This window comes from Aotus nancymaae, unplaced genomic scaffold (genome assembly GCF_030222135.1).
Source record: "Aotus nancymaae isolate 86718 unplaced genomic scaffold, 86718_ANA_hifiasm-v0.15.2.pri h1tg000010l, whole genome shotgun sequence".
NCBI classification, from domain to species: Eukaryota; Metazoa; Chordata; class Mammalia; order Primates; family Aotidae; genus Aotus; species Aotus nancymaae.
Window position 1 is genome coordinate 58,444,543 of NW_026988421.1, and position 27,022 is coordinate 58,471,564.

General features: G+C 35.5%; 1 protein-coding gene and 1 non-coding gene across 6 annotated transcripts in view; both read right to left on the reverse strand.

Moving 5' to 3' along the window:
- Positions 1–27,022, reverse strand: part of CTNNA3 (catenin alpha 3) — a 1,835,081-nt gene that overhangs the window by 698,948 nt on the left and 1,109,111 nt on the right. For all 5 annotated transcript variants that reach the window (XM_064374172.1, XM_064374173.1, XM_064374171.1 and 2 more), the window contains one exon: positions 13,502–13,594. In XM_064374172.1, the coding sequence (XP_064230242.1) occupies positions 13,502–13,594 (93 nt within the window). The remainder of the gene's footprint in view (positions 1–13,501; positions 13,595–27,022) is intronic.
- LOC135274099 (small nucleolar RNA U13) lies at positions 7,055–7,156 on the reverse strand. The gene has a single exon (XR_010341910.1). It is a non-coding gene; the product is annotated as a small nucleolar RNA U13 (small nucleolar RNA).

The window sequence follows — 27,022 nt, forward strand, 5'->3', positions numbered from 1 at the left end:
CTGCTAGAGAGAAAGGCCAGGTAACCTACAAAGGGAAGCCCATCAGACTAACAGTGGACCTTTCAGCAGAAACCCTACAAGCCAGAAGAGATTGGGGGTCAATATTCAACATTCTTCTAGAAAATAAATCTCAAACTAGTTTCGTATCCAGCCAAACTAAGCTTCATGATTGAAGTAGAAATAAGATCCTTTTCTCACAAGCAAATACTGAAAGAATTTGTTACCACCAGACCTGCCTTACAAGAGCTACTGAAGGAAGCACTAAATATGGAAAGACTGTTACCAGCCACTACAAAAACACACTTAAGTATACAGACCGGTGACGCTATAAAGCAACCACACAAACAAGTCTACATGATAACCACCTAACATCATGATCACAGGATTGAATCCACACATACCAATACTAACCGTAAATGTAAATGGGATAAATGCCCCAATTAAACACAGAGGGGCAAGGTGAATAAAGAACCAAGACCCATCTCACATGCAATGACACCCATAGGCTCAAAATAAAGGAATGGAGAAAAATTTACCAAACAAATGCAAAACAGAAAAAAAGGGGGTTGCAATCCTAATCTGATATAAAACAGACTTTAAACCAAAGATCAAAAAAGACAAGAAAATTATATAACAGTAAAAGGTTAAATTCAACAAGAAGATCTCACTATCCTAAATATATATGCACTGAACACAGGAGCATTCAGGTTCATAAAGCAAGTTCTTGAGACCTTCAAAGAGTCTTAGACTCCCACACAACAATAGTGGGAGACTTTAACACTCCACTGACAGTATTAGATCACTGAGGCAGAAAATTAACAAAGATTTTCAGGACCTGAACTCAGCACTGGATCAAATGGACCTGAGAAAGCTACAGAACTCTCCACCCAAAAGCAACAGAGAATACATTCTTTCATCACCACACAGCACATACTCTGAAATCAACCATATAATCAGATATAAAACACTCTTCAGCAAATTCAAAAGAAATGAAATCATAACAACCACTCTCTCAAACCACAGCACAATCAAATAGAAGTCAAGCCTAAGAAAATCAATCAAAACTTTATAATTACCTGAGGAAATTAATTACATGAGTAACCTGCTCCCGAATGGCTTTTGGGTAAATAATGAAATTAAGCCAGAAATCAAGAAGCTATTTGAAATAATGAGAACAAAGATACCACATACCAGCATCTCTGGGACACAGCTAAGGCAGTATTAAGAGGGAAATGTATAGCACTAAATGCTTGCATCAAAAAGTTAGAAAGATCTCATGTTAAGAACCTAACATCACAACTGAAAGCAGCACAAAACCAACCACAAAGCTAGCAGAAGACAAGAAACAGCCCAAATCAGAGCTGAACTGAAGGAGACCGAGACACCAAAAAACATTCAAAAGATCAATCCAGGAGTCAGTTTTTTGAAAAAAAGTAATAAACTAGATAGACTTCTAGCTAGACTGTTAAAGAAGAAAAGAACATCCAAATAAACACAATTCAACATGACACAGGGGGTATTACCGCTGACCCCACAGAAATACAAATAATTATCCAAAAATACTACAACCACTTCTATGCACATAAACTAGAAAATCTGGAAGATATAGATAAATTCTTGGGCACAGACACCCTGCCAAGACAGAGCCAAGAAGGAATTGAATCCCTGAACAGACTAATCACGAGCTCTGAAATTGAATCGGTAATAAATAGCTTACCAACCAAAGAAAGTGCGGGACCAGATGAATTCACAACCTCATTCTACCAGATGTCCAAAGAAGAGCTAGTATCATTCCTATTGAAACTAATCCAAAATATTGAGGAGAATAGACTCCTTCTAACTCATTCTATGAGGCTACTATCATCCTGATACCAAAACCTGGCAGAGACACAACAATTAAAAAAAAAAAAAAAAAGAAAAGAAAAAAAGAAAGAAAGAAAGAAAACAACTTCAGGCCAATGTACTTGATGAATTTTGATGCAGAAATCCTCAACAAAATTCCTGCAAACTGAATCCAGCAGCACAACAGAAAGCAAATGCACCACAGTCAAGTAGGCTTCATCCCTGGGATGCAAGGTTGATTCAACATACACAAATTAATAAATGTGATTCATCACATAAGCAAACTAAAGACAAAAACCACATGATTATCTCAATAGATGCAGAAAAGGTTTTCAATAAAATTCAATACCAGTTTTATGTTAAACCCTCTCAGTAAACTAGGTATTGAAAAAAACATACTTCAAAATAATAAGAGTCATCTATGACAAACTCACAGTCAACATTAAACTGAATGGGCAAAAGCTAGAAGCACTTCTTTGAAAACCAGCACAAGATAAGGATGCTCTGTCTCACCATTCTGTATCCAACACAGTAATGGAAGTCATGGCCACAGCAATCAGGGAAGAGAAATAAATAAAGAGCATGCAAACAGGAAGAGAGAAAGTCAAATTATTCCTGTTTGCAGACGACATGATTCTATATCTAGAAAATCCCACAGTCTCAGCTCAAAAACTTAAGCTGATAACTTCAGCAAAGTCTCAGGATGCAAAATCAATGTACAAAAACCATTATCATTCCTATATATCAACAACAGTCAAGCCAAGAGCCAAATCAGAAATGTAATCCCATCTACAATTGCCATATAAAGAATAAAATACCTGGGAATACAGGTAATCAGGGAGGTAAAAGGTCTCTACCACGAGAATTAGAAAACACTGCTCAAAGAAATCAGTGATGACACAAACAAATGAAAAAACATCCCATGCTCAGGAATAGAGAGAATCAAAATCCTTAAAATGGCCATACTGCCCAAAGCAATTTATAGATTCAGTGCTAGTCCTATTAAACTATCAATGACACTCTTCACACAACTATAAAAAAAATTTTTTTAATTCATATGGAAACAAAAACAAGCCTCAATAGCCAAGACAATCCTATGTAAAAAGAGTAAAGCTGGAGGCATCAATGCTACCAGTTTCAAACTATACTATACAAAACATACAGCATATCAAAACAGTAAATAAAACAGCACACCAAAATTTAAAAAAAGACATATAGACCAATGGAACAGAATATAGCATCCAGAAACAGGGCTGCACACCTACAACAATCTGATCTTCAAAAAAGCAGACAAAAACAAGCAATGGGAAAAGGACTCCCTATTCAATAAATGGTGCTGAGATAACTAGCTAGCCATATGCAGAAGGTTGAAATTGGACCCCTTCCTTACACCCTATACAAAAATTAACTCAAAATAGATTAAACACTTAAATGTAAAACCCCAACCTATAAAAACCCTGGGAGACAACCTAGGCGATACCATTTTGGACATAGGAATGGGCAAAGATTTCATGACAAAGACCCTAAAAGCAATTACAACAAAGGAAAAAAAAGACAATTGAGATCTAATTAAACTAAAGAGCTTCTGTACAATGAAAGAAACATTCAACAGAATATAACAGACAACTTACAGAACAGGAGAAAAATTTTGCAAACTATGCAACTGACAAAGGTCTATTATCTTTTTGTTGTTGTTGTTATTCTTTTTTTGAGACAGAGTCTCACTGTGTCGCCCAGGCTGGACTGCAGTGGTGCCATCTTGGCTCACTGTAATCTCCACCTCTCAGGTCCAAGTGATCCTCCCACCTCAGCCTCCAAAGAAGCTGGGACTACAGGTGTGTGCCACCACACCTGGCTGCTTCTTCTTCTTTTTTTTTTTTTTTGTACTTTTAGTAAATATGAAGTTTCACCATGTTGAACAGGCTGGTTTCAAATTCCTGACCTCAAGCAATCTGCCCTCCTTGGCCTCCCAAAGTGCTAGGATTATAGTTGTGAGCCTCTGCACCCAGCCAAAGGTCTATTATCTAGTATCTATAAGAAACTTACGTAAGTTTGCAAGAAAAAAAAGCTACCCCATTAAAAAGTGGGCAAGGCACATGAACAGACCCTTTTCTAAAGAAGACATACATGTGGCAAAAAAAAAAAAAAAAAATGCAAAAACCTCAACATCACCAATCATTAGAGAAATACAAATCAAAATCACAATCAGACGCTATCTCACATCAGTCAGAATGGCTAGTACTAAAAAGTAAAAAAATAAAAAATGCTAGCAAGGTTAGAGAAAAAGGAACAACTTATACACTGTTGGTGAGAGTGTAAATTATTTAAACCATGTGGAAAACAGCATGGAAAATCCTCAAAGACCTAAATACAGAAATGCCATTTGGCCAAGCAATCCTAGTGCTGGGTATATATCCAAAGGAATATAAGTCATTCTATCATAAAGACACACATATGTCTATGTTCACTGCAGCACTATTCACCATAGCAAAGACATAGAATCAATCCATATGTCCAACAATGGTAGACTGGATAAAGAAAATGTGGTACACATACACCATGGAATACTCTGCAGTCATATAAGGAATGAGATCATGTCCTTTGCAGTAACATGGATGGAGCTGGATGCCATTATTCTTACCAAACTAACATGGAACAGAAAACCAAATACTGCATGTTCTTACTTATAAGTGGGAGCTAAATGATCAACACCGATGGACACATAGAGGGTAACAACAGACACGGGGGACTGCTGGAGGGTAGAGCTGATAGGAGGGAGAGGATTAGGGAAAATAACTAATGGCTACTAGGCTTAATATCTGGTGACAAAATAAACTCCAGAAAGAGACTTCATGTGTATCTTTAAATAGCTTTTAGTTCATGTGTAAAAATACTGAAGGGACTGTGGTCCTGGAGCAAACACTTTAGGCCTCATGACATGACTTTACCTATATAACAAACCTGCACATGTATCCCTGAACTTAAAAGTTAAAAAAAAAAAGCCAGAGAGTAACTATTTTAGGTTAGGTGAATGCTCTCTTTTCTTGTTGTATGAAAGCAACCCTAGGCAATACATAAAGGAACTCACATGGCTGTGTTTCAACAACAGTTTATTTATACATTTTGGGGAAAAAATGGGCCAAGACCTGAATAAACATTTCTCAAAAGTAGACTTAAGAATGTTCAACATAACTAATCATCAAGGAAATTCAAATCAAACCACAATGAGATACTGTCTCAGTTCAGTTAGAATAGCTATTATTAAAAGGACAAAAAATAACGCTAGCAGTGATGTGGGGAAAGGGGAATGCTTGCACACTATCAATGGAAATATGAAGTAGTACAGAAACTGTGGAAAACTGTATGCTCCCAGTAGGTGGTCCATAAGTATTTGTTGAATGAAGAGAGTCTTGGAGTGAGTGGAAGAAAGTGGCTGACTGTGTAATTGGGACAGAATACAGAGCAGTGATATGAAGAACGCACACACATTAATTTCCAGACTTAGCAACTGTGCTAATAGCTGCACTCAAGCACCATCTCCCCATATAGATTCCACACCATCACTGGAAAGAAACTGGTCCTAAACTTACATCTGAAATCAACCCTAGTCTTGAGGATACACCATTCAATTATTATAAGCTTTTGAAAAATAAAATCACTTCCTTTAAGTCTTTTTACTTTATGACATGACTGTTGGTTTCCAAAATCTTAAGAGCATTTTGTACCATTCCCTGAAGTGAAAATAAATAAATTAGGTATAAATTATAAAAGACCTGATATGGCTCTTACATGATTCTTTAAGAATATGGTCATTTTACATTGACTATCTAGGTCCTATATTGTTTAGTTACAAACAAAACATCCATCATCATCATCATCAATGGTATATGAAAGAAAGTATATTTGCTTCCCAAAGCTTGATACTTAGAAAATTAAGTGCTTTCAGTTCACAGATATGGCAGCTTCTCTATCAGAAAAACAAATAAAAAACCCATACAAATAAGCACATGGTTTTCCATTGCAAAGAAATACTCTAATGCCCTTACTGAAGTGTGCACTAAATACATCATAACTTAATCAGAACAAGTTGCCGTTTTTGCAAAATGTCCTGTCTATGCAGAGAGAGATAATGCCAGTCACTTCACATGACTTGTACTTCAACAGACAAAGTGTCATACTGGGACTTTTTATCACTTTGATTAGAAATTGCAAGTTTCTATACTCCCAGAACACAAAGAAGGAGGGGGAATAGTAATGGCTTCCAGCATTTACTTGACAATGAATATAATCCGAAAAAGGTCACTGAGATATAATCATACACTCAGCAAAAATGTATTGAGTACCTACTATGTGTCAAGCATTATTCCTATATCAGTGGAACAAAATTCATATCCTCATGGATTTTATAGCTTTCTATTTTAAAATATGAATACAAGTGACTTCCAGTGAATGTTCTACCCCAAATACTTTGTTCTTTCTATATTTCACATCCTTCTCTAGGGCAATCTTGACTTTTTCCCCTACTTATCAACATACCCAATATACATCTGTTTTAGTAATTATAAATTTTCAGTAACAACTTATAAAAGTATTATCTCTTTATGCCCAACCACATCACTGAAAATAAATTAGGTTCCTCTAGAAGCTCTTTTAGCCCTGTCAGGTCATTGGATACTATGTGGTGAGAGCAACAGATAGATATAACAAAGCCATACTAGATACTGGCTCAAACCAGTGATTGGAAAACTTGACTTATTTTAGAAGCACGTATTTTAGACCACATTTCTCTCTTTTGATTTTGGAAAATCTAAGTACTTAGGAGGGTCTGCCTAACTGAGTGTGTGTTCACCACAGGGAAAATACCCTAGGTTTTCATCATGCTTTTTGCTAATTAATGAAACTTATTTATGGAAAAAAAATTTAAGACCATCTGATTCCTCTACCTCTCAATAATGAAATAATCTCTCCAATATTTTTGTTAAGGTATACACTATTTTGCTTTTATTTAAACATATACTTTGAATAACTGTGTAAAACAGTAAGGCAATAGCTCACTATGGCTTAAAACAACTTATTCTTTTTTCTGCATATCTTTTAAACTATGGGGCCCAGGTCTCAGCATGATATTCTCGATGTGAACATCCCTGTGCCAAGTATATTGAAAATTTCCTACTATTTCACAAGCTAAGTATCATAATCATTTTATTTTTCATGGCATACAAATAATGTGCTGGTATCATAACAAGGTTTGAGGGAGGCATGTATCACACATGAGCATGAAAATCCAATTATCACACTTACACTACCAATAGATCAATTATTTCAAAGCTGTAAGTCAGTCCCCATACCATGCTACTGACTTACACAGTTAAGTCACCTAAATTAGTACTTTCAACTTTCTGGATTTTTCAGGCCACAAATATTTTTAAAAGAAAAAGGAGACACAGGAAAGAGAAGGAGCTCACATTTTTAGTGTTTTGTTAGTAAAATAGACTGGACAGGAAAAATGTGGCACATATACACCATGGAATATTATGCAGCCATCAAAAATGATGAGTTCGCATCCTTTGTAGGGACATGGACAAACCTGGAAACCATCATTCTCAGCAAACTGACACAAGAACACAAAATCAAACATCGCATGTTCTCACTCATAGATGGGTATTGAACAAAGGGAACACATGGACACAGGGAGGGGAGCACTACACACTGGGGTCTGTTGGGGGGGAGTAGGGGGGACAGTGGGGGGTAGGGAGTTGGGGAGAGATAGCATGGGGAGAAATGCCACATATAGGAGAAGGGGAGGAAGGCAGCAAATCACACTGCCACGTATGCACCTATGCAACAATCTTGCATGTTTTTCACATATACCCCAAAACCTAAAATGCAATTAAAAAAAAAATTTTATTTATTGATAAATAAAATTTATTTTTTGCCAAAAAATAATGTAAACAACTATTATCTACTTTGTTATTTTGTAAATCAAACATTTCTGATAAATATCATGTAGTAAATATAAAACCTCAGAATGAAAAGTTAAATAAATTTGACTGTATGAAAAAAAGCTAACTACACTGAGCTAATTTTGCTATAGACCATGAAAATGCTTTCATAGATCCAGGTTTGAAATTAATTGAACTAGAGAGCCAATGTCCCTCTCAACTCTTGACTCCCCATGTGCTTTTGATGTGCAATTGTTTCACTATACACTCCTGCAATAGATTGTATTCGAGCTAAGGCCCTGACTTCATATTTATCCTTATTTAATTTCAGTTTATGAGTTTTCAAACATTAGTTCATTCTGTGTATCTTTCACAGTTTTGTGCCTTATACAAATATAAAATGTTTACTTTTCCAATATTCTTCCAAGTCACTTGTTCAAATGGAGCAAGGCTTAAGTGCTGTAGATGGCTTGATCCTTCAACCAGGTTGAGTATAACTGTTCACATACCTGTAGTACTCCAGCAATGCTGTCATCCAGATCACATTTCTCACTTTTGAAAAATAGCCAGATCCACTAGAGGATCTCAGGATTGGGTTTCAAAAGGCTTCTAGACCCACCTTTCACCCAAAGTCTGTTTGTGCCCTCTATAAAATATCTTGGTCAAATAGTCACTCTCCTTGTGTTAAATGTCTATAGCACTGAAAAACTTCAAATCCTGTGTTCTCAATAAAGTCCAATTCCTGTCAGAATAGCTCTGTTAAAAAAAAAAAACTCATCTCTATCTTGAGATAAAATTTGCATTCTTCTAACTTCTGCTCATAGGTTGTATTCTGCCCCTCGGGGCCCTTCAGAACAAGTCACTCACATCATAGTCCATTAAAGATACAATAAGAGTGATTGTGTTTCTCCAGGTCTTACCTTTTCCTGGCTTAAAATTCTCTATTGCTTTTCTGAGATGTTCATATGACATAGTTTCAACTCATGTCACTATTTCAAATATCTCTGCTAAGTATGCCCCAAGTGATAAATCTTTTTTGAAGGATGATACCTATAACTGGGCAAAGTTTTACAGTTGTGGTCCTTTGCACACAGTAAGAACCAGAACAACTCAATTCACTGAAACCTAGGTGACTTTAATTGTACTTACAAATTGGAATTCGGAGCCATCCTATCAGGTCCTCCTGACCCAGGATTTACCTGATTTACTCTAAAATCAATCTAGCATTCTTGGTCAGTATCTATATATAAAATAGCCACTGTAAAGGTTTTGTTTCTATTAGTTACAGCTCAAAGTAATTATACTGTCATATTTTTTCATCTTATCAAAAATAAGACGCACTATGTTAAGAAAAGTATCAAGAATTTGTTGCCAAAAGCCTCCCTGACCTCTGTGAATATAGAATGATTTGTCATTCTAGTAATCCTCTTATTCATTTATATACTGAACAAATATTTATTGAACATCCAATATACATCTCATTTCTGCTAGGTACAAGGGATATTCATAGTGAATAAAGGAGATCAAATAATTGACATAATCAACTTTCTGTGTGTGTAATATAAATAATAAAGGTAAAAAATTAATATAACTTCAGGTTGTGATATAGACTCTAAAGAAATATGGTAACAGAATAAGTCATAGCAGGAGGAGTGATTTAGGGAGAAGGGAGATTGATCTCTGAGAAGATGATATTTAAGCTGAATCCTTGTAAATTGTACATAAAAGAAGCTGTCTGTATGACCATGTGGGAAAAGAACACTGGAGCACAAACTCCCCAGGTGGGAAGTGGGTTATTGTGTTCTAGAAACAGAAAAGGAACTATACAGAGATCTACTGAGTGAAAATATAATACTCTGGGGTAAGGTTGGAAGTTAGGCAGTAGGAAAAGCATATAGGTCTGATTAAGCTATAAAAATAGTCTGCATTTCTGTAGTCCAAGATAGAGATGATGGTGGCATAGGCTAAGATGTTGACAAACAAGATGGAGAGAAGTATACAGATTCAAGATAGATTTTTTTGTGTGAAATGATAGGACTTGTTAATGGATTAGGCAGGAAAAACAACCATTAGATATCATTAGAACACCAACTTCACAAAAGCAGGCATTTTTGTTTATTATTTGTTTTCTTTACTATTTTCTCTCCAGATGCATGCACAGTGCCTACCACATAGTAAATGTTCAATAAATAATGAATGAATGAATGAATGAATGAATGAAAACCTCCCAGGTTTTTCGCTAGAGCAACTAGGTGAATGGCTATGTCATTAACTAAACTAGGAACTGAAGGAGAAATGGAACAAGATAAAGACAGAGAAATTAAAAGTATACATGAGTCTGTTTTTTAGGAGACACATTTGGTCTGGAGAGAAAAACGTGGAAATCAACAGCATGTAGAAGATATTCAAAATCATGAGGTTTACTGAAATAAATTAAAAAAAAAAACTAAAGAGTCTCTGAAGGACACATTTTTAAAAAGATCTGATTATAGAGATATAGTAGTCCTCCATTCTCTGCAGAGCATATATCTCAAGACCAGTCAAGGGATGACTGAAACCTCAAATGGTACCAAACCCAATTGCCATCAATAAGAACACACTTTCTGTTCATGTCTTCTACCCACAAATTTAATGCCTTTTCCATCTTATCACGTGCTGTGCCCATAACTTTTGCAATTTGAGGTGTGACAGAAAAACTGGCATGAATTTCTTTTTCCTTCTTTACAATTTCACAAATAGAGTATCCATTCTTACCACAGATTTTAACAACCACAGTATACGATTTTTTTCCCCATTAATTTAGGTGAGCACTTTTACCTTTTCACTTACAGGAGGAGCATATGGCTTTTCTTTGGCACATCTGAATTGCCAGAGTCACTACTCTTGTGCTTTAGAACCATTATTAAGTAAAATACAAGTTACTTGAACATGAGTATTGCGACAGTTGACGGATAACTGTGATGGCTGGTAAGTGATTAACAGGAGGGTGGCATTTACAGCAAGAATATGCTGGACAAAGGGATGATTCACATCCTGGGTGGGACGGAAAGAGATGAAGCTTTGATCTCAATATGAGGTTTGACATGCAATTTAAAACATTTTTTCTGGAACTTTTCATTTAATATTTTTAGTCTACAGTTGAATGAGGGTAACTCACACCACTGAAAGTTAAACAGTGGACAAGAAGTATTACTGTAGATATAACATGTTTATTAATGGAAAGATACAATATCTCAAAGGAGTCATTCTCTAAAATAATCTATAATTGTAATATTTTAAACTAAATTCTAATGTTTTTTCATGATACTTGACAAGTTAATCTCAAAAGTTATATGAAAATAAAAAATGACAGCTATAATTTAAAGAAAAAAAAACAGATGAGCCATTTTGCCTAAAAGATATCAGGACTTAGTGTAAAACCATACTTAAGACATTATGATACTGTTGCAGGGATAGAGAAATAGACCAATGAACAGAATAGAAAGTCCAGAAACTTGTGTACCTTGAAATGTTTCACTGTGTCTATCATCCTATCTTTACACGTGGAGCAAGGTAAAAATAATTATATATTGATATATATAATTATATATTTAATGTATTATATCATGTTGTACATGTGTGCATGTATTTAAGTTTATAAATATTTGTGAATATGTGTATACAAATATATATGAGAATGGAAATATTTATATATCTGTGTGGGTGGTATGTGAAACAGCAGTAGAATTTCACGGTAACTGAGAAAGGGTCAACTATTTAATATATGATGCTGGCCCAACTGTCAACATTATTAAATGAAATGATCTCTACCTCATGTTAGATATAAAAATATATTTCAGAAGGAATAAATATTTGTATTTAAATAATGATACTTTAATATTTTAACAACATAATGTGGGAAATATGTGACAAATCTGTTGGCAGAATCTCTTAACAAGGCACAAAACCACAAACCAGGGCACACAGTAGTTACTTCATAAATATTTCTTAAAATAATTAAAAGATGAATCATATGTTTACATAAAAGTTCTCAAAATCTTCTGTGACTAAAAGATTATTGAAAAATTATTTTTAAAAACCTGGGCAACAGAGATTTTTTTTTCATTTTTTTTTTATTGCATTTTAGGTTTAGGGGTACATGTAAGAACATGCAAGATTGTTGCATAGGTGCATATGTGGCAGTGTGATTTGCTGCCTTCCTCCCCTTCACCTATATGTGGCATTTCTCCCCATGCTATCTCTCCCCAACTCCCCACCCCCCATTGTCCCTCCCCTATTTCCCCCCAACAGACCCCCGTGTATAGTGCTCCCCTCCCTGTGTCCATGTGTTCTCATTGTTCAACACCCACCTGAGATATTTTTAACAAACCTACCAAATCAACTACAAAAAAAGACAACCAAACTAAAATTGGAAAATTGGAAAAGGATATAAGCAAGTCACAGAATCAGAAAGCCAAATAGTCAATAAATCTTTGCAAAAAAAATGTTCTCACTAGGAATAGAAAATTACACATTAAAGCCAATCAGAGATACTTAATACTCTTCAGATTAAAAAGGCATTTTAAAAAGTGATAACCTTGAGCGATATTCACAATGTGCAGAGATGAGAACACTTATAGAGTGTTGATGGGAGTACATTTCATTCAACTACTTTAGAGACCTCATAGCAGATCTGTTCCCTCTGCAGTTTCATAGAAAATTGACATCAGTTGGGAGATCTCAGCTGCTCATCCTATAGATCCCACTTTTCCAGCCTGTTCTTACTTGTTAATCAACATTAAGTCCAAAGAAGCAGTTTCCCTCACAGTTTCCTCAATATTCTTAGAGATGAAATTGTCAGCAAGGCAAATCAAGACTTTAAGGCATCCTTTACCTTTTGTAGAATGAGAATCTCAGCAGGTGTCCAGAGACTTAAAGTCCCTAATCTTTGTTATATTTCTCATCCTTATAATATTTGTGGTCTTTATTAGAAAGTATACCTATTATATCCTGCTTCTTCTCAGACAAGTGTTTAAGATTGCCATATGTGTATCTCGATTCATGGCTTCAAAATGAGTTATCATGTAGAAATAATTCCCTAAAAGTATGTTGCTCTTCAGATTTTAAGAAACATCTGAATTGCTGACAGGAAAATACTTCTTAACTATTTTTAAACCCGTACCTTCTTTGATAAAAGAAAAAGAGTCAATCCTTTCAAACCATTCGAAATATCAAAATAATCACTAAAAATAAATCAAATCATTTGGACAAAGCACCATTGCCTCAGGAGATTCCAATATGGCCACTTAAGGAATGTCAGTCTTTTTCTCTACTCCCTTTTTAAGAATCACCTTAGGATAATTCAGTCCTCCATGCTCCAAATAAACATTTTGGCCAGGCATGGTGGCTCACGCCTGTAATCCCAGCACTCTGGGAGGCTAAGACAGGAGGATCACTTGAGGTCAGGGGTTTGAGACTAGCCTGGCCAACATGGTGAAACCCTGAAACCCTGTCTCTACTAAAAATACAAAAATTAGCTGGGCATGGCGGTGCATGCCTGTAATCCCAGCTACTTGGGAGGTGGAGGTTGCAGTGAGCCAAGATCATGCCACTGCACTCCAGCCTGGGTGACAGAGTGAGACTTCGTCTCATAAAAAAAAAAAAAGATTAGTGTATTTTCATATGCATAATTAGGAGTTACATATTACAAACAAAAGACAGTAACTTAGTTATCATACCTGTGGACATAAGGTTTCCAAATGACTGGCTGCAATTTTGACAATTTTAATTCCATCTTCATTTGTCGACATGGAACAAGCAAGATTTGCCACCTTAAACACAATCCAAAATAATGGAAATTATTTTAGATTATCAAGGAAATGCAGGAAAACTTTTACTGAACAAGAACATTTACACATTCATTGAGAAACTCAGTGACAAGTAACATCACTGGTATCTATTTTTATGAAAGAATTCAGAGAATCTAGTAAAGCAAATAATAATAAAATGACTTAGGTAATTGTTTAATATGAAAAAGAGAGACTAGCAAGTGAATCAGCAAACCCTATACAGTCTCTTGGTATCAACATCTAACCCATAAGAAGTATGAGACTGGGAAAAAAAGTTTATCTATGGATTGAATGCTAAAAGATTTTTGGAATCTCATAGGATTGTGATTTATTTTCAATTCGTAATTGGTTTATTATTTCCCAGAAGTCTATTACTCATATTTAAGTTGCATTAAGTTGACTGTATCTTCATACATGTTTTGTTTGCATCAAATATACTACAAAGCTGAACAAATACAACATAATTAACTTCTTTTTCCTGTTCTTTTCTTTCTACTATAACTTCAGGGGTACTGTTTGACATTGCAGCAGTGCATTTGATTCAAGCATTATTGACACCCAAATTTCTCTTATATTATTGCTTTCAAAATTTACATTTTCTTCCAACAAAATGAGTGCTCTTTTAATTACCATTATGTCCATGACCTAACTCCAAGATTTACAGATATTTTCTTTAGACCATGAAAGAGCCATGATAAAGAGTGTGAGATGATTTTCTCTTCCTCTGAACCTGACTCTTGTTCAACATTTCTGTTACTAGCACAGTAAGGTTTATGAACAGAAGCAATGTTTTCTCTGATCTGCAAAATATATCACTGTCTTTATCACTGCAAGGAGATACCTTATCTAACAGTACTTTTTCTAACTTTAAAAATATCTCTGTCAGTTGTTTTATACTTTAACACATTGCAGTTTTTCCTGCTAAGATCTAAAATACATCCAGTTGCGGAGAAACCACACATTAGCCACATGCAGTGGAAATAAACAACATATGACTTTGAATCACTATTTTAAGAGTACCACAAAATGTTATTTAAACTGATTTATAGTCTTTGCTTTTTTATAACATCACTTCTAACATGCCAATAGTGAAATAACTCCTTGGTTTTCATTCACATATAATGAAATAACAGGCATACATTATTTAACTGTTGAAGGGCACTGTTCACTTTATTAATGTACATGGGGATGACTTACTTGAAAAGGTCTTTTATTGGCTTGAAGGTCACAATGCTTTAACTTTCATATCTGACACATAATTAGCACATTTGTGAATTATTTGAAAAGGGCAACAGTTTCTGTGCCCCTTTCTACTCCCCAAACCCCAGTCACTAAAAGTGAAACTTGACAGTCTAATTGCTTTAATATGTATCATATTAATTCACACTGCATTTGCAAAAAATATTGCCTGCAAATTTGAGCACTGCTTGTTTAAAGTAAAAAAAGAAAAATTAAAACTAAAACTCATTGGCTCAATGTGGTCAAATTAGAAGAATGCTGGTTAACCCAAAGCTTAGAAATTACAGAAAACTGCCCTTATGTAGATACTCTCTTATTTTACTTATTTTTAATGTATTCTCATTTTCTTCTTTTTCCTTTTGAAAATACACATTCTTCTTCTGGATATTTACTGGCCACCAGACTTATTAACAGCTGATTAAGTGACTCACATAATATGGAAATTATATTAAATACAGTTTGTGTCTGTATTAGCAGAATTAATGTTATGCAACTCTCTAATGAAAACACAACTTAACATTGTGTTTTCTACTCAAAGTTTTCTGCCCATTCATCATACTAACACTCTTTTTGTTTTCATTTATTCTATGCCTATACATACCTGAATTTCTCCTTACTAGAACTGTTCTGTCAAAGTTTCTAGGTAGTAGAGTACTATTTCAACGCATGTGCAGTTTTAGTGCTATTTTGTACAAACAAGGTTGAATTTATAAGATAGTATCCTTGGCAAAACAGTAAAGTGTTAGAAATAAAATATCTTTACATTTCAAATTTGAATGATTTTGTGATGTATTTTCTAAAGTCACTTCAATGTGTGAATGAAAGCCAAATGTCTTCTAATGATGATTCTTCCTAAATTCTGTGCAGCTCTTCTGTCAAGTTATGTTCCCAAGAACAGTAGAAATATAATTCCCTACTGGTCAAAGAATATAACCTGCAAATAAGATATTTCGTATAAATAGTTTGAGGTATTTGGACATTTAATATCCTTTTTGTGTCTGGGCAAAGCTTTATTACTATTCACAAGATCTCTGTAGAAAGTTTCTGCTGACTAAGGGAAATGAGGATATCAGGAGGTTTTTGGAGACAAACAGATCTGGATTTGAACCCAACTCCCACAATTAATAAACTTCTGATCATGAGCAAGACATTAGATTATTTGACCTTGTTTTGTCACCTTTAAAATGTGTATGATAAAGACCACCTCACTGAGATGCTTTGAGGATTAAATGAGATAATGTGTGTGTGGGAGTCTGATACCTGGTGGCCCTCACCATGTATGAATTTCCTTCCATCCAATCTGTCTCTCAACTAATGGGAAAAAAGGGAAAAAATAAATTTAATTCTCTCAGATATTTTGGAGAATTAAAGCCTTAGAAGCCTAAAGAAATTGAATAATATGACTGATCCAAGAGCCACAAATTCAAATGCTTTCAAGAGCCATGCAGGGGATACAGACATTGAGTCTAGATTGAACTCAGTGGTGGGGTTGGGTGGTGGGTCCCCAAGCAAAATGATTGTGTATGCCCTACTGAAAGATATTCATTAAAACTACACACATGCAAAGAAAAACTCAGTATCTTAGTCAAACTAACAGTCTGTTTGGCTTACTTTAGTTCACAGGTCACCACTTTGTGACCTCTAACCCCACTCTCAAATCCTGTATCGTATAAATAAGAAAACAAAAGTAAGCAGGGGGATGAAACACAAACCAGTCAATGGCAGGGCGCCTATTAACTACAAATATGTGCGAGCCCTTTAAGCCACCCTGAAACGAAGTCTTGACAAGCATTCTTGCATTAAAATGACTGACCAGATTTTGTACTGATATTATGCTACAGCCTTAACCAAGTCTACGAAAAGCAGAATCTAAATTATCCTCAATAAATGGGACTAATGGTAGTTAAAATCACAAATTTATTGCAAAGAAAAACCTGGGACAAAATGTTCTTTCATTTTTACAAAAGTGTAATTACATCCTTAAAATAATTACTAATATTGTGATAACTTCAAAACAAACAAGAAGTCTTCAAACAGGGATATGTGTCTTGTTATGAGAGGAGAGTGAAGTTTTCCATTAGCATTCCTCTCTTGCAGCTCTTCCCTTCTTGCCATTCCTTCTGCCCTCTAAAATGTATGGTACAGTCTGGGCCCTTTAAACATGGCAGACCTTACTGCCCTATTTGGTCTATAAAAACATTGTAGATGAAAACGCCTGGCCAGACAATTCCTCACCTGAACAATCCTGTTGATGTTTGTTCCCTACTTTCTGGCTCCTATGTCAAGTTGGATTGATTGATTAATTTAGAGACAGAGTCTCACTCTGTCACCCAGGTTGGAGTGCAGTGGAGCAATCTTGGCTCACTGCAACCTCCGCCTCCTGGGCTCAAACAATCCTTCCACCACAGTCCCTGAAGCAGCTGGGACTACAGGTGCACACCACCACACCTGGCTGATTTTTGTATTTTTTGTAGAGACTGGGTTTCACCATGTTGGCTAGGCTGGTCTTGAACGCCTGAGCTCAAGTGATCCATCTGCCTCGGCCTCCCAAAGTGCTAGGATTACAGGCGTGAGCCACCGCACCAGCCCCTACTTCAAGTTCTGTATACTAATTAGTATGTTTCTGTCATGCTTTTCATTTGCTAGACTTTGAGTCTTTTCTTTCACTCAGCAGAGAACATAGTATCTTTCACTCCATAACCCATGGTTTCAGGTGAGAAATTCCCTGTAGTGGAGCCTGGCCTTGTAGAACCCTGACACCTAGCCTAGTTCTCTCTCTCACTTTGTGTCAACGTCAGGAGGATGACCATGCTTGACACAAAAGAATGACTCACTAGAGTAGAGCCAGGGACAGCAATAAAACAGGTATTTTTGAGATGGGAAATTTTCCCAACAACCCTTAAAAAAAATCGACCATACTATAGGTTAAGTCTGCTTTTCATCATTACTTTGTTCTAATCTGGTAAAGATATTCTATTTTAAAGATATTGAATATCAGAGCAATGTATGTTTTAACATTCCAGTATTAAGTTTTATTTGAAATCTCAGGAGCACTGGTAGTGTTCTCAGTCATCTCAGACAACTGAAATGGAATCATTGTTAGGAATGAGTACACTATTTGGACAGCTGCTCGTCACACATCATTCAGTCTGTCACTAAGAAGTTCCTACACAGGTATTTACCTGTAATATAATCTCTCCAGAACATGAAGCAAACCTTGATGTTTGCTGAGATTTTCATTGTCACACATTCATTGTTTATATATCATTCACATAGTTAATTGTAATATGTCACCAAGTATCCTAGCTCTCAAGGGGGGAGAAAGGTCATTGTCTCATTTTCATGCAGTTTCCCATCTGGCGGTTGGCCATGCAACTCTTGTGTAAACACTTCCAGAGACAGAGACTTTCCTGTCTTGCAGGGCAGTCTATTCCCATTGCAGGATAGCCCAAAGTTACAAAGTTACACAAGTTATGAAATTCTTCTTTGTAAGGAGATGAACTATTTCTCTCAACAACTTTCTCCATGTTGTTCTAGAATCCAGAATGGCAAATATATTCAATAATGGAAATAAAATATGGCCTACAGAAAATCCAAATCAATAGTCCTCAACTTGTGGGATAAGAGAGATGGTAAGACTAATGGAATCACCAGTAAATCGCTATTAAAAAGAAAAGTCCAATTCCCTTGTGTCAAGACATTCTGATATATTAAGTGTGTATATGCATGGAAGTCAGAGGTGTAAGGGATGTATAATTGGATTTTTTTAAAGTTCTCCCAGGTGATTCTGATATACCACCTCTCCCATCCCCAACACATACACATACAACACACACACGACAACATACAGATGCATACTAGGATTTTAGTTAATTTTTATTTGTTTGAATAGACACTCTTGCCTGAAGATAAATGTAATGAGGTGAAATTCTAAAAAAGAATGATCTGAATATTTATGGGATAATCTAGGAAGTTAAATAGAAAGCTTCACAAATTAGAGGCAAGAAATAGCGCCTTAAACTTCTACTTGAGAAACAGAGAAAAGGTTAAAAATCAAAATAAGAAAATCAAGTGTAGGGGATATTTCTGGCCTTCCACCCAAAGTCCATTCCTCCTTTTGGTAATAACACTGATTTCCCTCGGAGAACAGCTCTTTCTCTAACCTAGTGGTGTAAAGTCTTGGTATCACTGTCAATCAAGGGTCCTGGTCCTTCCCTAGGTCTAGCTTGGGCATATCCATTACTTACTACTGCCACCTACAGCCTTGGATCACTCTTTGTTCTGTCGAATCTTAGCCTTCTTTCATTTTGATTTGTGTACATTACCTTATGCCTTCCAATAAACTCTGTATTTTCTTTTTCAGTAAGCCAAATTCATTTTCTTTTGCATGCAACGAGAGAACCACAATTCTTAGTAAGTACTGAGCTAGAAACCTAGACCCCAAGAACGTACTAATCTCAGACAGTTACTTTCAGCAAGCTGAAAACTGGTAATGTATAAACCTAATTATTTCTGTGAAAGGCACCTTCTCATTAATGCCAGCCTCTGCCTTTAGTCAACCTGAATGTCCTGGTATCAGGGATAAATGCAAGGAATGAGACAGTCATTTGAGTTCCTGCACATATAGATAAGTGTCTTCCTTTGATGATCTAATTCTTCAATGTCTATTAGAACATGTTACATATCAGGTACAAGAGAATATCTAATCCTTGAATAATTTATCATTTTTGAGTTTATATTTCAGCAAGCTGTTCATTCTGTTTGAAAACCACCCCTCATATACTCTTTCAAAATCATACCTATACTTCAAAGCCTGGATCAAATATTGCCTCTTCCACAAACTCTTTTCAGATGCCCAGGATCCATATTTTCATCTTCCTACACTCTCATGTTATAGCAAATTCTCATTCTCCCTAAGCTCACTTACGTATCTATCAGATGGTGAGCTGCTTGAGGGTAAAGACGATGATGTATTTCTTTTTAAAAATATTTTCCCATCAAGTGAAATACCCTGAAAATAGTATTTTGTCTATGTAAATAAAAATAATTTATCTCTATCTGGAACTAAATCGTCATAAATTATTTTCTATTGTGTCTGAAATAAACACATTCGGTAAGTTGTATTTTTTAATGTCCTGTGTACAACTTAATTTGTTCATTGGAAGCTGTGTCCTTTCTTCCACTCCTTCCTAATAAAAGTGTTCCTAATTCTGTACCATATGACTATAAAGGTAAGAATTATTACTTTAGGTTATGGGGGGGAACACCTGAGAAAATAAACTTCTTAAGTTATTAAACTTAATTGCCCTGAGTGGATTTCAGTTTGACTGTGTATATTCATTGGAAACATCAAGATTTGACAAATATGTAGCAAAAAGAAACAGAGAAAAACTTTGAATATGGGTGTGGAAATAATCTAGCTGAAATGGGTTCTTTATTTTTAACTTGGTATTGGCAAAGGAGACTTAGGCTTCTTTCTGAATTTGGAAATGAATGTCAGTTCATAAAAGCTTGTGAAGGAGCATGAAGAAGGAAAAAATGGTATCTATGCCCCTGGGACACAGTAAGTTCCAAAACTACAAAGTCACTAGCCAAATTACTGATAGATGGAACACTAGAAGTTCTTTAGGCTGGTAGGAGATAGCAAGAGTTGGGCTAGACACTTTGAGTTTGATTCACCACTGAGATACATAAGAAGACTTAACCTATATACAGTTAGATCTGTAGTTAAGAGGGGGTCAACAGTAGAGAGATTAAGAAGTTACTAGCTTATTAATGGTAATTAGATATGATTATGTTAGGAGAAAAGGTTATTAGAAGGTATCTAAGATGTTAACATTTATTAGGCAGAAACATAAGGTTACTCCTTCAGTGAGTCTTAGAAAAAGTGGCCAGACACAGGAAAGGTTACCCACAGTACTGTGATGTTATAAAGCCCAGGATAAGAAAAGGTTTCAAGAAGATGGTATTGATGCTGAGAGTTCAGTAAGTTATTCCTGAAAATATCCAATTCAGCCACACAGAGAACCATGCTAGTCATTCATAGAGTGTTCAAGTGAAATAATGATGGTTAAATTAGCCTGGCATGGACAGAGGACTGTGTATGGGTAAAGTAGCCCCATGAGTCTTACGGGTATTATTCGGGCAACCTGTAGCTCTCTCATGGCAGAGAGCTACAGGATAATACCCACTCTCTCATTCTCACATCTATTCATTTTAAAACATTTTACCTCTCAGTAACGTCCCAAAACATGTATGAGGTGGTGCAATACTAATTAAGAATTTGCAATTACTTACAACGGCAGAAACCGCAATAACTTTTGCACCAACCTATGCTTTTGCTTTCCTCTACCCTACTTAAGGTTTTGGTCAGTTTTTTTATTCTTGTTTCCAATTTTACCTTTTGTTGTCAGCAAATGTTCTTTCTCTACGATATGTTCACCAAATTGCAAAAACAAATGTTTTCAGATGCAAATTTGGTTTCCCCACCATCATCTTCCCATCTCCACATCATGCCTCAATCCCTACTAAGTCTTGCAGTCTGCCCCAAGAGTCATCATACGCAGTTCTTATTCTTTCTTCGCTTCAGCTGTATCAATGTACTTTTATGTATCAATGCTTCCTTCTGCCAGAAAACATCTGCACAAACTCTTCTCTGTAGGCTGGAATGCTATCCTCCTCCCTTTTCACAGCCACCTTCACACCACTTACACTTGCTTAACTGCTATCCATAAGATCTCTGCTCAAAACTAATTCATTGGAAAGTTTCTCACCAACACTGTACTCCACCTCCACACACAATACCTGAAACCTCTGCGCACCTAAGTCAGATTTTTCCCTCAGAGCATGATTCTCAGTTTATAATTATATATTCACTGGGGAAATTATTTGATCAGTATCCATTTCCCCAGATTTATAAAGCAGAAGCCTCACCTGTATTTGCTCATCATTCAGCCCGCAGTGCCTAGTACCTGACATACAGTAGACAATCAATCAATAGTTCTTCAGGGAATGAATAAATGCATGAATGCCTGAATCACTATGCTTGAGAATGTATTATCTTCTTGATGAACATGAGATGACAAAAGGAGGAAAAATAGGTTCGAAGGGAGGAGACAGCAGCAGAAATTCAGGACAAGAAATAAAGGAGAATGAAATTTTCCTTTGAAATTCATTTGCAATATTCTACAAAGGCTCAGACAACTGGACTTCAAAGAAAAGTAACATGTTTTTCTTCTAGTCTGGTCATCATACTTAACAAGGCTTGTGGGGCAGAGTTTCTTTCAAGTTTTACTTTCACTTAAGATATCAAATTGGGAACTACTGAATTGGTCCCAATTTAGCTTTTAATTTATTTATTTTTAATCAAGTAAAATAACTCTTCAAAGGGCTCAAACTGGATGCCAAATGCTGGCAAGCGTGGCAGATAGCAAGAGGCACAGTAACTTCCGTCAACAAATCCAGGAGCTTCGTTCTCTATTTCAGAATGTAATATATGCTCTGCTTCTAAGAAAGCCCCACTCAGAGGCATGTGGCTGAGTCTGATAATTGCAGAAATAGCTCTGTGATCTCCCCATATTGGCATCCGAGTGACGTCTGGCTAACAAGTCAGCCCTTCTATTTCTCCTACTGAAGCAGTGCTGCTCTGCTTCCCTTGGTGGTAATAAGAAATGATTATGAATTCTGGGTTCTGAAAAATATTAAACTAACATAACTGTGCTGTAAAAGCACATAGCAAAGTGCAGGGAAACAATTTCATCAACAAATGTTGATTATACACCTATTATGTGGGCTGGGAACTGTCAGGGAAATCATAGAAGTCAAAACCAGTGAAAGTGAATCCCAAGAAGCACAATCTATTTAAAGGGACACGTGAAAGGATCAAAGACTAAAATTTATTTAAGTCTCCAAATACTGTAAGAAGCTACAGGTAGGTGAACTTCATAGAGATGACTGCAGTAATAGTGTTAAATGGAGATAAATTATTACCTAGGAAATTATATTCTCTTGAATTTTGCATCTCAAGCTGCTTCCCGAATTTTATGAATCCTCAATCACACAATCCGGTCTCTGATATTAGTTTTGATTTACCTCTCTGTCTTTGGTCATCCTTCTATAAGATGAGGAACAGACTAGCTTCACTTCTAGGCCCCTTTCCATTTCAATAATTGTGCTTTACTGCTTATAAAACCGATAACAAAATTAGAGAGCAATTAGACAAAGGAGCAGAGCTATCAGGCAACTTTGCTATTAATTTAAACATGAATTTGTAGATGAAATATTAGCCAATTGAATTCAACTGTGTAATAAAAGAATAGTAATTAAGCAAGACAATGTAGTTTCTTCTAGGAATGAACAAATGACTTATTATTGAGAGATATAACAATGGCATTCCTTGTTTTACCAGATATAAATAGATTTTATATTTATACCAAAACTACACTAAAAAACAAACTCAAAATCTTAGCAATCTATGAATAGGAATAATCATTCTTAATCTAAAACAAAAAAAAATCAGAAATTTTCAGCAAGTGTCATGCTCAAAAGTCAAGATTAAGATAAACATTCCCAATATTACTGAGTTTAATCAATATTTTACTTACGGTTCTAGTAAATCTAAATGAATTCAAAACAGCAATAGCTGCAACTATTGTTAGAAAATAATTGTGTTTATTCCCAGGTGTCAAAATCGTCTACCTAGGAAATGCAAGATTATCTGAAAACTGTTATTGAGTATTCAGTAACACTTCTTTATGCAGAATGTATGCAAGATGAATAATATATTTTTCTATATATCAGTTAAAAATTTTCATTTAAAAATTTGTTAATATAGTAACTAAATATTATAAATTTCATAGTAGTAAATATCTGTTAAAAAGCACAATTATTGATACTGGTATATATTTATATATGTATTTAATTTTACTTAATGATGTAAAAAAAGAATAAAATGAACAGTGAGAAATATCAGATTCCTGGATGGAAAATCTCAGTACTGCAAAATATAATGTCATTGCTCATAAAATTTATCTATTAAATTTATGGAGCTATATTGAACTTAGGTAAATATTAATGTACATCTGGAAGAATATATGAAAGTCTGGCAAGTAAGTTTTATTAAAAAAAGGAGAATGGGCTGGGCACAGTGGCTTATGTCTGTAATCCCAGCACTTTGGGAGGCTGAGGTGGGTGGAATGCCTGAGGTCAAGAGTTTGAGGCCAGCCTGACCAACATGGTGAAACCCCATCTCTACTAAAAAACGCAAAAATTAGCCAGACTTGGGGGTGCATGCCTATAATCCCAGCTACTTGGGAGGCTGAGGCAGGAGAATCACTTGAACCTGGGAGACAGAGGTTGAGTGAGCCAAGAATGAGTCATTGCACACAAGCCTGGGTGACAGAGTAAGACTCTGTCTCAAAAAAATAAAAATAAAAAAGGAGAATGAAGAAAACTATTATGTGCCAGTAATTAAAGACACAGAAATTTAGCGTTTTTCAGGGTAATGGGAAAAATATTGGCGATGGCCTAATTTCCTGCTATCTACTTTCAGGAAAAAAAGTACAATGTATATAAAAAGACTAGAACATATTACTTAATAAACATTTTTAAATGTCAAAATGTTGAAAATAAAGTTAAAATACAAAAGGCAAAAATGTGTTTTTAAATTTGATAATAAAAATTATTATCCATAGGTACAAATAGATGATAAATATCAGTAAGGAAAAGAGGCCACTAAAAATGGCCAAAATATTTAAATAGAGACTATACATATGAAATATGACTAATAAATACATGAAGAGAGACCCGGTCTTGATTTATGAAGCAGGAAATGCAACTAAAGCTAGAAAATCACATTTTTTTTTTGCTTGTCAGATCAGCAATATGTAAAAACTTTTATATTATCCAGTACTGATGAGAATATGGGGACACAACAGGAAGGTAAATGGTCAACTTTTCAGAGAGCAACTTAGCTTCATTCTATAAAAGTTTAAAATGTGCAGAACTGCACAATTCAACTTAATGTAATCTGTCGTTCAGATATACTTGCATATGTGAATAGACTCACCGCCATGTAGACACTTTATTTGTAAAAGCAAAAATGCATCTAAATATTTAACATTGGAGAATAAATTATGTAATACTATGATTCTGTAAAAAAATAAAATGTTCTGCTTTTCCAAGTATATTTTTCACTATATTAACAGTAAAATTAGTTTAATTTTTTTTTTGAGAAACAGTTTCACTCTTGTTTCCCAGGCTGGAGTGAAATGGCACCATCTCAGCTCGCTGCAACCTCTGCTCCCAGGTTCAAGCGATTCTCCTGCCTCAGCCCCGAGTAGCTGGGATTACAGGCATGCACCACCACGTCCGGCTTATTTTTTGTATTTTTACTAGAAATGGGGTTTCACCATGTTGGGCAGGCTGCTTTTGAACTCCTGACCTCAGGTGATCCACCCACCTCAGCCTCCCAAATTGCTGGGGTTACAGGCATGTGCTACCATGTCCCACTCGTTTTCTAATTTACAAAAAAAGTGATTGATGAAATAGTTCTATATGTACTGACATGGTAACATACCAATGACAAGTAAAACAGAACATTTAATAATCTCATTTAGAAAAGATGGTAAGCTTTTGTGTATGTATATGAAAATGTGATAGCATAAATGATCCTCCCCAAAATAGTAACTGTGATGATCTCTGAGCAATGAAAATCAAGGTAATTTCAACTTTCCTTTTCTATATTCTTAACAATTTAGAATTTAGCTTATTATAATAAAAATAAATCATTCTTATAACCAGAGAAAAATACAGTGATTCTCATTTTCAAGGGAATAAAATCTTTCCATACCTGTATGTGAATTTTTATTATTATACTTTAAGTTATGGGGTACATGTGCAGAACGTACAGGTTACATAGGTATACACGTGCCATGGTAGTTTGCTGCACCCATCAACCCATCATCTACATTAGGTATTTCTCCTAATGATATCCCTCTCCTAGCACCCCACACCCAACAGGCCCCAGTATGTAATGTTCCCCTCCCTGTGTCCATGTGTTCTCACTGTTCAACACCCATTATGAGTCAGAACATGCAGTGATTCGTTTTCTGTTCTTGTGCTAGTTTGCTGAGAATGATGTTTTCCAGCTTCATCCATGTCCCTGCAAAGGACATGAACTCATCCTTTTTTATGGCTGCATAGTATTCCATGGTGTATATGTGCCACATTTTTTTAAATCCAGTTTATCATTAATGGGCATTTGGGTTGGTTCCAAGACTTTGCTATTGTGAACAGTGCTGCAATAAACATATGTGGGCATGCGTCTTTACGGTAGAATAATTTACAATCCTTTGGGTATATATGGGATTGCTGGGTCAAATGGTATTTCTAGTTCTAGACCTTTGATGAATCCCCACACTGTCTTCCACAATGGTTGAACTAATTTACACTCCCACAAACAGTGTAAAAGGGTTTCTATTTCTCCACATCCTCTCTAGCATCTGTTTCCTGACTTTTTAATGCTCACCATACTAACTGGCATGAGATGGTATCTCAATATGGTTTTGATTTGCATTTCTCTAATGACCAGTGATGATGAGCTTTTTTTCATATGTTTGTTGACTGCATAAATGTCTTCTTTTCAGATGTGTCTGTTCATATCCTTTGCCCACTTTTTGATGAAGTTTTTTGTTTTTTTCCTGTAAATTTAAGTTCCTTGTAGGTTCTGGATATTAGCCCTTTGTCAAATGAATAGATTGCAAAAATTTTATCCCATTCTGTAGGTTGCCTGTTCACTTTGATGACAGTTTCTTTAGCTGTGCAGAAGCTCCTTAGTTTAATTAGATCCCATTTGTCTATTTTGGCTTTTGTTGCCATTGCTTTTGGTGTTTTGGTCATGAAATCTTTGCCCATGCCTATGTCCTGAATGGTATTGCCTAGCTTTTCTTCTAGGCTTTTTATGGTTTTAGGTCTTACATTTAAGTCTTTAATCCATCTTGAGTTAATTTTTGTATAAGGTGTGAGGAAGGGATCCAATTTTAGTTTTCTGCATATGGATAGCCAATTTTCCCAATACCATTTATTAAGTAAAAAATCCTTTTCCCATTGCTTGTTTTTGTCAAGTTTGTCAAAGATCAGATCATTGTAGATGTGTGGTGTTATTTCTGAGGT